This window comes from Momordica charantia (assembly GCF_013281855.1).
Source record: "Momordica charantia cultivar OHB3-1 chromosome 5 unlocalized genomic scaffold, Mcharantia_2.0 BLBB01000005.1, whole genome shotgun sequence".
NCBI classification, from domain to species: domain Eukaryota; kingdom Viridiplantae; phylum Streptophyta; class Magnoliopsida; order Cucurbitales; family Cucurbitaceae; genus Momordica; species Momordica charantia.
In genome coordinates this window covers 6010628-6023889 of record NW_028275163.1, presented here as the reverse complement: position 1 = coordinate 6023889, position 13262 = coordinate 6010628, and the positions used below count along the sequence as shown (strand labels likewise).

Here is a 13262-nt window from a genome sequence, read left to right as displayed (position 1 = left end):
TCATTTATTCTAATTCAAAGTATATATTTAACTTTTGATATGTTATTTTAAGATAAGAATTTTAAATTTGTAATGAATTTATTCATATTAAAATAAAAGAAATACACAGTTAATTTACAACAATCATATTAAAATTACAAAAAATTAATAAATTTTCAAGAGATGATATTTTATTTCGAACCTATGAAATTAAATAATATTTCATTTTAAATTATCTATGTTAAAGAATTTATTTGATTTGTAACTTAACAAAACTATTATATTTTGAACAACTAATGTTTCAATAAAAATTTACAGTATACTTTACATTCTCAAAATTTCAAAGCAAATAATTAAATAGATTTCTAAATTCGATAAAAAAAATTATAAAATCTCACTTTACAAATATACTATAAAAAAATGGTGGGATGAAATTTATTTTGATGTAATTATGGGGACTACTTTCTCTGTTTTATTAACTCTTTTGTCATTAAATATTTTGTTGAACACGTGATATCAATATTAAATTTTACTCGAAATTATTGTGAACAATTTGATCGACTTTAAAATTTAATTTATGCGTCCATCCATAAAAATAAATAAAATTATGATTTAAATATATATATATATATATATATATATATATATATATCAAAAATTGACTATCAACTCAAACCATCAATCCTGCACGTCAAATACATGCTACGTAAACTCAAACGACATAACACTCGGATCAATCCCAGACTTCACAAATTCAAGCTATCAATGTTGAACTCGTAGGCCAAAACACCCCTAAATGTTTTTGTTATACATTAAACATTCCTTTTTTAACTTGTCTCATTATTTGGTCAATGGTGGGATGGGATCATGGGAGGGATGAAGATAATTTTAATATTTCTTCGAAAAAAGATTATAATTATAATATTAGATATTTTATTAAAGAAAAGAAAAAGAGAACAAATATCTTTTTCTTCCATGAGCCCACTTTTGTTAGAAAATAGAAACCCTTGATTTACTTTTGGTCGTTTGCGATGCGATTGCGTAAATTCGGACCCGATTCGGCGATTCCCACTCTCCAGCTGTCCTTCTCTTTCGATTATAGCCTGCAAAAAAAGTCATCTGCTTCCCCCATTTCTTGCTTCTGCTTCTTCACTGTCCTCCAAGCTGCTGTTTTTTTTTTCAACCCATTTTTAATGCGTTGACGATTTGGATCTCTGGTTACAGTTTGGCGTCCTGCAATCCACGTTTTGTTTGTTGGTTCTGTTCCTTTTGATTTTCACCACTTGATTCCAAATGGGTGTCTGGTTCCAGGGCTTTTGATTCGAATTTCTCAACAGCCATTTCGGAAGCTTTGCTTGTTTGATGAAAAAATTGTGACTTGGGACTTCTATGTTGTTTGGTTGCTTTACGAGGGTGTTTCTTAGTTGATGGAGAAGGATAAACCCCAAAGCCATTCTGGAGGATTTCTGCCCCCATCGAGTCGTTACTCGGGTCTTTCACCAACTGGGAGTAGTTTCAATGGAAAATCTGAGGCAGCTACCTCTTCAATGTCGTTCCCTCCAATGGCTCCGAGTGCTAATTCCGATTCGGGTCAATTTGGTCGTGGAATGTCCAGCGATTCCAATCGGTTCAGCCATGATATCAGTCGGATGCCTGATAACCCACCGAGAAATATTGGTCACAGACGTGCCCATTCAGAAATATTGACACTTCCCGATGATATTTGCTTTGACAGTGACCTTGGTGTCGTTGGCGGTGCTGATGGGCCTTCTTTTTCTGATGATACTGAGGAAGATTTGTTTTCCATGTACCTTGACATGGATAAATTCAATTCTTCCACTGCTACCTCTGCAGTACAAGTCGGGGAGTCATCCTCCGGTGTTGTAGAAGCGAGATCAACACATGCTTCAGGAATTGGAGCAGCAACTTCTAAAGATGATGCCTCTGTTGGTTTGAAGGAGAGGCCGAGAGTCAGGCACCAGCACAGCCAGTCCATGGATGGCTTGACAACCATCAAACCTGAGATGCTTGTCTCAGGGTCTGAAGAAGTATCTGCAGCTGATGCCAAGAAAGCCATGTCAGCTACAAAGCTTGCTGAACTTGCTCTAATAGACCCCAAACGAGCAAAGAGGTATATTCCCTGTAGAACTCCTTTCCTTATTTTGTTTAACATGGACAGAAACTGATGGTGTGTTCTTTTATGATGTATCCAGAACAGATTTTGTGTGTTGCTATGTTTGGGTCATTTTATATTTTCTATTCTTGTTCATTTTCTAGACAGAATCATTGTTGCTGTACGATTTATGCTAATTCAACTTACTTGGATGCTCTACCTTTATTGCAAGAAGTGTATGATAGTATGATGTGTTTTTTGTCAATATTTGACGACAATATTTAGGGCAAGCATCCATTCGGGTTCGAACATTGCTTTGTAAGAAATGAAACTGTGTGTATATTTGGGTGGGTACGAACCATATCTTTTGTCTCTTGGCCCTGTTGATTTTTTTCTTTTGTAATTTCTCTTTTGGTGAAATTATTTTTTATTGTCAAGATTTTGAAATTTTTTTGTCTTTTTGTTTCTTATAAAAAAAAAAAAAGAAAATATTTTGTCTTTCTAGATTTCCTTTGATGAGAATGTTCACTCTATGTAAATGGAACCCTATCTTTCATATTGAGTTACGACTTATGAGGTGTCTTTTAATATCTAACTGGTATTAGATCATTTACGTGGATTGCGTTTGTGTGCTCTCTTTTCTTGAAGAACCTGGAGTTTTCTTTTTCTTACCCTGCATACATCTCCCCTTCTCCCTCGCCATTCAAAGCATTTTTTTTTTCCAATTTTTTCATTTCTGAGATTTTTTGTTTTTGTGTCTTTCAATTCTTATGTTCATCCTGTTTCCCATGGAGAAAATGAAAAAGGACTAAGAAAACTTGTTCATAATCCCCTTCATTGTGCAATGTATAGGATATGGGCAAATAGACAGTCAGCTGCTAGGTCGAAGGAAAGAAAGATGCGGTACATTGCTGAGCTTGAACGGAAAGTTCAGACTCTGCAAACAGAGGCAACTTCTTTATCTGCTCAGTTAACCCTGTTACAGGTGGGTTATCATATAACTAATTGTGTTTACCATATTTTTGGATGCCTATTCTATATTTGTGTATCATTCACTTTATTTTCTCTGTATTTCAATATAATGATATCATGTTTTCTTATTGCCTTCTTATTATCAGAGAGACACGAATGGTCTTTCTGCTGAGAACAGCGAACTAAAGTTGCGGTTGCAGACAATGGAGCAGCAGGTTCACCTGCAAGATGGTAAGGACCTTCTCTGTAATTTCAATTTTGAGGTGACTGCCACATTATAAAGTTGCCTTCTATTTGTTTTTATCTAATCGCCTTGTTTTGTATTTGTATAAGCAAATGTAGGTACTTGGAAGATAATTTTATATGTACTTTTGACATTGTGGACATTGAAAGTTTCTTTCTAGTCTCCAAGTCTCCATCCTATAGCATAAGGAAGGGCGTTTAAGTTTTACAGAGTTAAGTTTATGGGTTGGGGTTCAGTGCAAGTATGAGATATGACCCAATCGAACATTCATTGAGACAGAATAAGATTTTTTTTTCCTTTTTAAATAAGAAACAAGCTTGTATATGTTAGGCAAAAGAAGAGCAAACTAAGGGCTGGGGTAGAGGAAACCCCACCTGAGAACTAAATCAACATTTTCCAATTGTTCATGTCCAAGAAGAAGTGTGCTGTACATCCCTTAAAAAATGTCAAAAGTAGAAGCTTTGTCCTAAAAACTCGAGCATTTTTTATAGGGAGTCATAATAACAGTTGATACAAAATGAAAAGTTGATTAAGCGAAGCATTAGAGCATAGCTTTTTAATGATTATAGGATATGATGTGTCTTGTTGAGAGAGATAAAAAGTGGCAGTCTGTGAGGTACTTGACACACTTTAGTGGGATAGTTGTAGGAAATTGATCGATATACTTCTAGGAAGGGCACCTTTAGGCAGGAAGGCGTGAACTTATTTATTTGGTGAATTGTGAAATAGAAGATGAGATTCTTCAAATATTAGAATCCTGCTTCGAGTTTCATTTTGACCTGGCTATTAGATTGGGATGGTGCTTCTAGTTGAATATTGAAATTGTTAATGGCCGGGCTTCTCCTTGAGTTTGCTGGCTCTCTCAGAGGAACTGAGCTGTGGGATGCAGATTTTCAAGGTGTAGCTGCAAGTTGATCTCTAAACTCAAGAGCTTCTTGCTCTTGTGTGTGTGTGTGTGTTTTTTTTTTAATTTTATATTGAGCTTCGTACTTGTTGTCACAACCCTTATTTCCATCAACAGTGTGACAATTTTTTTTATGAAAAACACAACTTTCATGGAAGAATACAAGAGGGCAATACAAAAGAAGGAAAGCCCAGACCAAATAGAGCCACGAAACAACCAAAACAAAAGAAACAAAAAATGCAAATTACAGATATGGGCTCCAACTCCAGAGAATGAGATAATGGATAATCACTAAAGTCTTTGGTGAAGGAAGTCCAAAGAGAGGCTTGAACTTAGCCAAGCCTCAAACCAACAGTGTGACACTTGTTTGGATATTGTAGACAGGCGCTTGGATGGGCTAAGTAGTTGGATCACTTGCCCTTTCTTGCTAGTCACTATCTTGTAATCATTGGGTCATGCTTGCTCAAGATTTGGAGGATTTCGTAGAATTAAGCAATTGGAAACTTGAGCTTCAGAAGGATTCTTTGAGTTAAGCATTTGACATTTTGTCCAACCCTGCACACTCACTGATATAAAAAAGGAAAAGTACAAGGAAATCCCAAATGACTTGAGATGTTTTGCTTGCCTGCAATATTACGTTTTTAGCATTAGTATCTGCACCTGTTATGTTGGTTCACACAGTTTGGCATTTGGTTCCTGTTAGAGGTGGCCTGTCATAGAAATTTTGCCTTTGATATTGATTGATCATGCCATCATGGTGTAATCTCAAACCATTGAACATCATGATTTTAGGTTGTTTTTGAGCTTCATTTTCTTCACTTTAGAAAAACAAAAGATTTCATGAATTTGAGGTAGAGTAGAAGGAAAACCATTCTTCTTAAAGTATTTGAAGCATTTGAACAGATTAACAGAACAAAACAAAAGTGCCAATAACTAAGGATTTCAATGCTTTTCTTATGTGTCTCATTCTGGTCATGGGAGTCTTTTCTGCTATTTCTCGTAGTTAGGTAGTTTTTTTGGCTCTTGTTGTTTCAAGCATTCTTTATTTGTTTCATTCTTTTGTATTTATTCATTCTTCTCCATAAAAGTGGGTTTTTCATTTAGAAAAACAGAACTATCTTGTTAATCTAGGATCACATTTAACTAAAATCATAAAGTTCGACTTAAAAGTTCATTTTCATGTCCATTTTTGGGCTTTTAACCTTTTTCAATTTCCAAAACAAGATATGCTTTGTAATGTTCTGGTTTCTGTTGAAGCTTTTGTGTAACTCTCCACTACCTGAATGAAAAGTTTGTTTTAGTTTCAAAAGGAGACAAGATAAGATCCAATAATTTCTCTTGTGGGGCCCCATCTTTATTAGTATCTCTCCATCTCTCTCTCTTTTGACAGCTTTAAATGAAGCTCTGAAAGAGGAAATCCAGCATTTGAAAGTATTGACTGGCCAACCAATCCCAAATGGTGGATCAATGACAAGCTTTGCTTCATATGGAACTAGCCAACAACAACAATTCTACCAAAACAATCAAGCAGTACACACTTTGTTAACTGCTCAACAGTTTCAGCAACTTCAAATCCACTCACAGCAGCAGCAGCAGCAGAATTTTCAGTATCATCAGCTGCATCAGCTTCAGCAGCAACCGACCGGAGACATAAAAATGAAAGGGTCGGTTTCTTCTCCGAGCCTGAAAGACAACAACACATCAGATACGTCCTCTACCGCTTGTTGAAAGAGAAGGCCTAGTGAACCTACTTGTTGTCACAAATAGTTTATCTAATACATAGAAGAAGAGATGAGCCACTGTTCAAAACCATCATGGTTTAGCTTTCAAAATTTTAGTTGCATTTGATATCCAAATACCACATTTCTCAAGACTCCTCCTCCCCACAAGCATATTGTTTGCTTTCCTGTATCTGTTAACTTCTGTATAATGTTCATTGTTCTAGATAGAGAAGTTGTAGTTCATTTGTTGTTAGATTGTGGATATAACAGTTTCTCAGTCGATTCAGATGTTTGTTTTCTCTTTCTCGAGATTTTGTTATCCTTAAACATCGTTCTTAATATAAGATCAGAGATACCCTTTCATCCTTCCTTTGATTATGCAATTAATTCTCTACCTGAGCTTTAAGTTTCATTAAAAGAACTCCAAGTAGGAAGTTAGGATAAGTTTGTTTGGTGAAATGAAAATAGAAATCTAAAATCAAAGGATTCAACAAAAAATGGAGTTATATAAATACTAATGTTTCTAGTATTTCAAAATATGTATTTGGTAGCAAATTTGTAAATCAACTTTCAATTAAAAATTGTTCAAGATGGATTGATATATTTATAAACTAGTGGTAGTTACCGATTAAATATTTACTTTAATTAAAAAAATTATTAATTAATTTATATTAATTTAAAATATATTATATTTTACCCACTTAATTTTAACATAAATGAGTTTATAACAAAATATTATATTTATCAAACTCTTTATATAATCCTACATTTGAAAGTTTGAAATTTAGGAGAATGTAGCCAAATTCAATAATTTACCAACAAAAATGGAAGTTATGGGTGATGGGTAAGTGTGGGCCCATACTTTTCTTTTTTAATACAATATTGGTGGGGGATCCAACTCACAATATAGTTGGAGATATATGTTTGAACTATGCTTGCTTTGACGTGTGGGTCCATACACTTAAAAATTTTTAAAATGATAAATTTAACTTTTGATTAACCCATTGCTTTGTTCTAAGTTCTACGGTAGCTTAGCTCAGTAGTAATTGTACTTGCCTATGATCAAAAAGTCATGAATCTTTTCACTCCACTTTCGTGCTAAAAGAAAAAAATAAATCTAAGTTATACCTTATTTTGATTGGCTGTTGAGATTTCTTTTTAGTACAATAAATTGGGGGTGTAATCTTCAACCCGAGGTTCATACATGTCAACTTTTTACTTGTAATTTATGTGTTTAAATCTTAGTGTTCTTTTGGATCCCTCGAAATACATAAAAATATATTCTCATTTAATATGATTGTTGGTACTACATCACTTTTAAATTTATTATATCGACTCTAATGATGGCTAGGTCAACTCAAAGTTGTTCGATAATAACTTTTACGACCCTACACTGTTAAATTCATACTTTTTTTCTTACATTAAAAATTATATCACGACCCACACGAATAAAAAGGAAAATTCAAGCTAAGATGAACAGGTAATTGACTTGAGGTTGACATTACATTACAAGAGTTCTGTTACGTATGAAATTTGTTAGTTTCTGTTAGAAAACATTGCATCATATCGACAAACTTTGGCTTAGGAGAGCCTTAACAAACTTTGATTACATTATACTATTTTCAAACGTAACGATAATTTCTCATGTTCTTCATAGCTGAGGAGTGGGTCAGAAAAGGTTAATTTTTTCCCAAATCCAAGTCCAAACATCTCACATTTTCCCATGTGATTTCTTTTTTTTTTTTATTTGGGTTTCTTCTCCCAAATGGAATATGCTAATTTTCGGATTCGATTTCCACTCTCCAGTTGCTGATCGCTCTCGTTAAAGTTTGGAAAAGTCATTTCTGTTTTTTCTCTTTTTCATCTTCTTCCTCCTGATTCTCACTGTTTTCCCGAGTGGTGTTCTTTTCTTTTGACCCATTGCGAATACGTTGGCGGTTCAGATCTCTGATTATGGTTTGGTTTCCTGCAAGCCACGTTCTCGCGACTTCTGTTTTGATGTTCGTTTGATTTTAGTTACTTGATTCAAAATGTGTATACGGTTCGGGGGCTCTTGATTCGATTTTCTGGTTCGAGGGGTCTTGCTTGTTCGAAGAACAATCTGTAACTCGAAAATTTTTGGGTTTTGAGTCGCTTCAAAAGTGCGTTTTTAGTTGATGGACAAGGAGATACCGCAAAGCCATGCAGGGGGATTTCTGCCCCCAAGTTTTTACTCGGGTATTTCACCAAATGGGGGCAGTTTCAATGGAAAATCTGAAACAGACTTATCTTCAATGTCGTTACCTCCAATGGCTCCGAATGCTAATTCTGATTCGGGTCATCGATTTAGCCATGATATTAGTAGGATGCCTGACAATCCGCCGAGAAATATTGGTCATAGACGTGCGCATTCAGAAATCCTGACTCTTCCTGATGATATTTACTTCGACAGTGACCTTGGTATCATTGGTGGTAGTGCTGGGCCTTCTCTTTCTGATGATACTGAGGAAGATTTGTTGTCCATGTACCTTGACATGGATAAATTGAATTCGTCATCTGCTACGTCTGCAATTCCAATGGGCGAGTCATCTACCGCTATTGCAGAAGTGGCAGTAACACATGCCTCGGCAACTGGGTCAGCAACATCTGTGGATGATTCTGCTGTTGGTTTGAAGGAGAGGCCGAGGGTCAGGCACCAGCATAGCCAATCCATGGACGGCTTGTCAACCATCAAACCTGAGATGCTTGTCTCGGGGTCTGAAGAAGTCTCTGCAGCTGATACCAAGAAAGCCATGTCAGCTACAAAGCTTGCTGAGCTTGCGCTGATTGACCCCAAACGTGCAAAGAGGTATATTTCCTTCAGAACTCATTTCCTTATTGTTTAACATGAAAGGAATCTAATAGTTTATTTCCCTTGGCGTATTCTTTTGTGATGTATCCAGAACAGATTTTGCATGCTCATTTAATACTCAGAATTATTGATTGTTGCCGTAGAATTTATGATAGTGTTCAACTTACTTGGATGTTATATCTTAATTGCAAGAAATATATGATAGCTTGAACTGTTCTGTCATTTTTTGGTAACGAGTTGAGAGTAAGGATCTATTATTGGTAGTTTCTGGTCTTTTCTTTCTGTTATAACTTCATAGAGGCAACCATTTGTTTTTCTTACTATTCTTTTCTTGGAGGAACTACAGAAGCTATTCTGTGTGTGAAAGGTTGTGAATCTTGAACAATTGAATAGGATCTGGGGACTATACACGTATTGTGCAATAATGTTTTCTACTAAATACATTTGTTCATATTTGGGTGTAGGGATCAAATATCATTTCATTTGCCCTTGTATAGTTATTGTACAGTCTTATGCGTTTCCTTGTAAATTTCCCTTTTAAGGAAATTGATTTATTTATTATCAAGACTTGCTTTTGGACGAGAACTGTTTTCATTATAGAACAAAAGGAACTTGAAAGGGGCTGGAGGGTCTCAGCCCATGCTAATGAAGTTACTGAAAAGTATGTTAGACCTCCTATCGTATAGGCTTACTTGAGGATGAGCAAACAGGGAAACACTTCTAATGTAACTTCTCTGCGATAGATATTTTACTTTGAATGATTTTGTCTTAGGTAGTTAGTGAACCATGTATATCTGGCTGTTGGATAGGGAGAATGGTAGGTCTGTAAAACTCAAAAGCCAAGCCATAGGGCGATGAGAAATAGGCTATCTTGAGTTTGACTGCTGGCCTTACACATCAAACACCGGCTGGAGGAGAGATAGATCTTGGAGATACTCTTTTTTGGTTATATTATCGGCATTAATGGACTACCACCCAAAAAGGGCTCCGAAATAAAGATTTTATTTTTCACCTTGTTAGAATAGGCAGGCCCTTCCATATCCATTTGCAAATATTAGGATCCAACAAATGGAAGTTGTTTGAGAGACCTTTCAAGACAGACCTGCAAGTGAGGGTACATTGAATCACTAGTTCAAATCCAATCATCTTATGAGGGATATAGAGAAATATTTTCGTGAAGGTCCATAAGTGAAATCTACTCGAGAATTTCCAGGAACTTGAGATTTATTCTACAGTTAATGTCCCGAAGTCAAGCTGACAGGAATGGTGCTGACATAGCCTCACGAATGGTGTAATGATTTTTCAGTCTATGAAACGGAACGCAATCTTTTGTGCTGGGTGACAAGGCAGCTTTAAGAATTTAACTGTATACCATTGACATGGATGACATTTCTGTGCTCACCTTTCTTAAGAGTGGTGTTTTTTTTCTTCCTATATATTCCCTCTCCATTCAAAGCATGTTTTCTCAAAATTTTTCATGTTTGAGAATGGAAAGCTCTGGTTCATCTGTCTTTCAATTAGTATGTTCTTTCTGTTTAGTGTTTCCTATTACAAGAAAAAATAAAATATGTCCCTAAGCTCCCTTTTTGTGCAATGCTTAGGATTTGGGCAAATAGACAGTCAGCTGCTAGGTCAAAGGAAAGAAAGATGCGGTACATCGGCGAGCTTGAGCGGAAGGTTCAGACTCTGCAAACAGAGGCAACTTCTTTGTCTGCTCAGTTAACACTCTTACAGGTGGGTTATCATTAATAATGCTTATAGTTTCCTGTCCCTAAACACAATTCTTGGATTTCTGTTCAATATTTTTACATCATTTGGATTCCAATTTTTTATTGCATTTCAGTTATATAATGATATCATTACTTATTCGTGGTCCTTTGTAATCAGAGAGATACAAATGGTCTCGCTGCTGAGAACAGTGAAATGAAGTTGCGGTTGCAAACAATGGAGCAGCAGGTTCACCTGCAAGATGGTAAGTGCCTCCACTGTGATGTTGCTCCTCTCAATTTTAGCATTTGTCTCTCAGTTAGCTGCTCAAACTAGAAACTTGCCTTTTGAGATTGATAGATCATTTTGTGATCCCAATTGGCTGAGGAGATCATGCTGTTACACTTTTAACTGTTGCATCTGCACCTGTTATAGCCCTCACAATTTTGGTATTTGGCTACTCGTCACTGTAAGAATTTTTCCTTGGAGATTGATTGATCATATGCCGCTATCCTGAAGTGCTGAACATCATGCTTTTTAGGATGTTATTGAGAATCACTTCTACTTCATGGACTATTAACTATAAATACCTGTGAATCAATAAGTTCCATCATTTAAATTGATAATTTACTAGACTTAGAAGAGCGATGGTTGACCATATTAGGTTTTGACAGTTTGCCTCCTAAAATATTTCATGAGGAGGTTGAGTTAGAATAGAAGGAAAGTCATTCATCTAAACTGCCATGATGGCAATTATTTGAAGCACTTGGATGGAATGAAACAACAATATTTGATATAGGTTTAAATACTATTTTGGTCCTTGTACTCTCGACTTTGGTTCATGTTAGTCCATGTACTTTTAAAACGTCTATTTGTCCTTGTTAATTTAACTTTTGTTTGCTTTAGACCTTTATTCCCTGTAAGTTATTGGTACATGTACTTTTAAAAAATTACCATTTTGGTCCGTTGAAATTTTGTAAATAGGTATCAAAACGATCACATTATTATAAGTGCAGGAATAAAACAGACATTTTAAAAATGTATGGACTAGAATAAACAAAAGTTAAAAATACTGAGACCAAAATAAACGTTTTGAAAATACAGGGACTAGAATGAACCAAATTTTGACTAAAATTGTATTTGAACTTTGAAAATACATTAAACTAAGCATGTAGTTTCACTTGGGAGTTCATTCTCTTGCCTATTTTTGTGCTTTAACCTTTTGCAAGTTCTAAAAAGAGAGACAGAGAATAAGATCCAATAACTTGTCTCTCGTGGGCCATCTTCATTAATTTGCTTTGTTCAACTTTTGACAGCTTTAAATGAAGCACTGAAAGAGGAAATTCAGCATCTGAAAGCTCTAACTGGTCAGGCGATGCAGAGCGGTGGACCAATTTCAAATTTTGCTTCCTTTGGAGGCGGCGGCCAACAATTTTATCAAAACAATCAAGCAATGCATACTTTGTTAACTGCGCAACAGTTTCAGCAACTTAAAATCAACTCGCAGAAACAACAGCAGCAACAGCACTTTCAGTACCATCAGCTGCATCAGTTTCAGCAGCAACAGGCTGGAGACATGAAAATGAAAGGTTCAATGTCTTCCTCGAGCCTCAAAGACAATTCATCACGTGCGAGCTCTCCCTCCTCTTGCTGAAAGAAACGATCCAAACAATCGAGTGCATCTACTGATCCCTATCACCAATATATACATATGGAATGAGCAAGAGATGACCCCATCTAGAACCATTACGGTAAGCGATCAAAGTTTTCATTGCATCAATACCCGAAAAGCTCAATCCCCTTCCTAGAAGCATATCCCCTGGCCCCCTACCATAAGCGCTTCTTTTCTTCCCTGCATTCATTTATCTCTACGTATAATATTCATTGTTTGTAGCAGAAAAGCTGTAGTTGATTTGTTTATTAGCTTGTGGATATCACAGTTTCTCATGTAATTCCTTGTGTTATTCATTTTTTCTTTGAGATTTATTCAAATTTTCTCTCCCAAGGCTGAGCCATTGTTGTTTCCAAATGGTCATTTCTGCTGCCCTTGAAGGTGCCACTATTTTCTGTGAACTATTTAGTAGGTGTCGCTTCTTTTGCCATTTTTCTGATATCATGTATATAATTTATATATCACCTAAAACATTAGGATATGTTTGAAGGTTATTTCAGCAGGATCGAAATTGTTTTTATTATTGTTAAAATCACTCCCATTTAAAATAATAATGTTTTACGATGAGTGATTTCAAAAAATGACAAAATCATTCTCAAACAAAGTCTAATTCCTTAGCTCTCTACCTTCAAGTGGTATCTACATTGATTGTGAGCCTTTAGTTCTCTCCCTTTCAAGCAAAATCTTTGGTTACGAGTCCTTTATAGACGGAGAGTCGTGAATTGTACGACTGAAACATTGAAGTAGCTAAGACGTGCTTGCAAAGGTACACTCTATTATAAATTGGTGTTATTTTTTTTTAAGTATTATCGTTCAAAAACGCGGTGGACATTTAAATCTATACCCTCTAAATGAGATTATTAAAGTATCAAATAGTTAAATTATGTTCGAGTTGACTACAATATATGTATCGTATCGTACCAAAAAAGAATTACATGACAAAATAATTAAACAAAATAATTTATTTATTTCATATATTTAGTTAAATATAAAATATATAAATCTTATTTCCGTTATTAAAAGAAAGCATAAGACAGAGAATGGATGAAAGTGCACTAACTCAGAACTATATATATAATTACGCCTCTAAATTACAATTAAATCTTACAACTAATAATAA

At 35.3% G+C, this 13262-nt stretch overlaps 2 protein-coding genes across 2 annotated transcripts; both read left to right on the top strand.

Moving 5' to 3' along the window:
• Positions 1-984: 984 nt before the first annotated feature.
• LOC111009245 (putative transcription factor PosF21) lies at positions 985-6302 on the top strand. Its single transcript, XM_022282266.2, has 4 exons — positions 985-2110; positions 2945-3077; positions 3211-3295; positions 5603-6302. The coding sequence occupies exons 1-4, from the start codon at positions 1407-1409 to the stop codon at positions 5938-5940; spliced, it is 1260 nt and encodes a 419-aa protein (XP_022137958.1). The 5' UTR covers positions 985-1406; the 3' UTR covers positions 5941-6302.
• A 1227-nt stretch (positions 6303-7529) lies between these two features.
• On the top strand, positions 7530-12481 carry LOC111009117 (putative transcription factor PosF21). The gene is made up of 4 exons (XM_022282061.2): positions 7530-8760; positions 10365-10497; positions 10651-10735; positions 11787-12481. The coding sequence occupies exons 1-4, from the start codon at positions 8090-8092 to the stop codon at positions 12122-12124; spliced, it is 1227 nt and encodes a 408-aa protein (XP_022137753.1). The 5' UTR covers positions 7530-8089; the 3' UTR covers positions 12125-12481.
• Positions 12482-13262: the final 781 nt, after the last annotated feature.

Coding starts and splice junctions, on each gene's coding strand:
- LOC111009245 (XM_022282266.2), top strand. CDS start 1,407: ATGGAGAAGGATAAACCCCAAAGCCATTCTGGAGGATTTCTGCCCCCA. Junction 3,078..3,210: donor CTCAGTTAACCCTGTTACAG/GTGGGTTATCAT, acceptor TCTTATTATCAG/AGAGACACGAATGGTCTTTC. Junction 3,296..5,602: donor GCAGGTTCACCTGCAAGATG/GTAAGGACCTTC, acceptor CTCTTTTGACAG/CTTTAAATGAAGCTCTGAAA.
- LOC111009117 (XM_022282061.2), top strand. CDS start 8,090: ATGGACAAGGAGATACCGCAAAGCCATGCAGGGGGATTTCTGCCCCCA. Junction 8,761..10,364: donor GACCCCAAACGTGCAAAGAG/GTATATTTCCTT, acceptor TGCAATGCTTAG/GATTTGGGCAAATAGACAGT. Junction 10,736..11,786: donor GCAGGTTCACCTGCAAGATG/GTAAGTGCCTCC, acceptor AACTTTTGACAG/CTTTAAATGAAGCACTGAAA.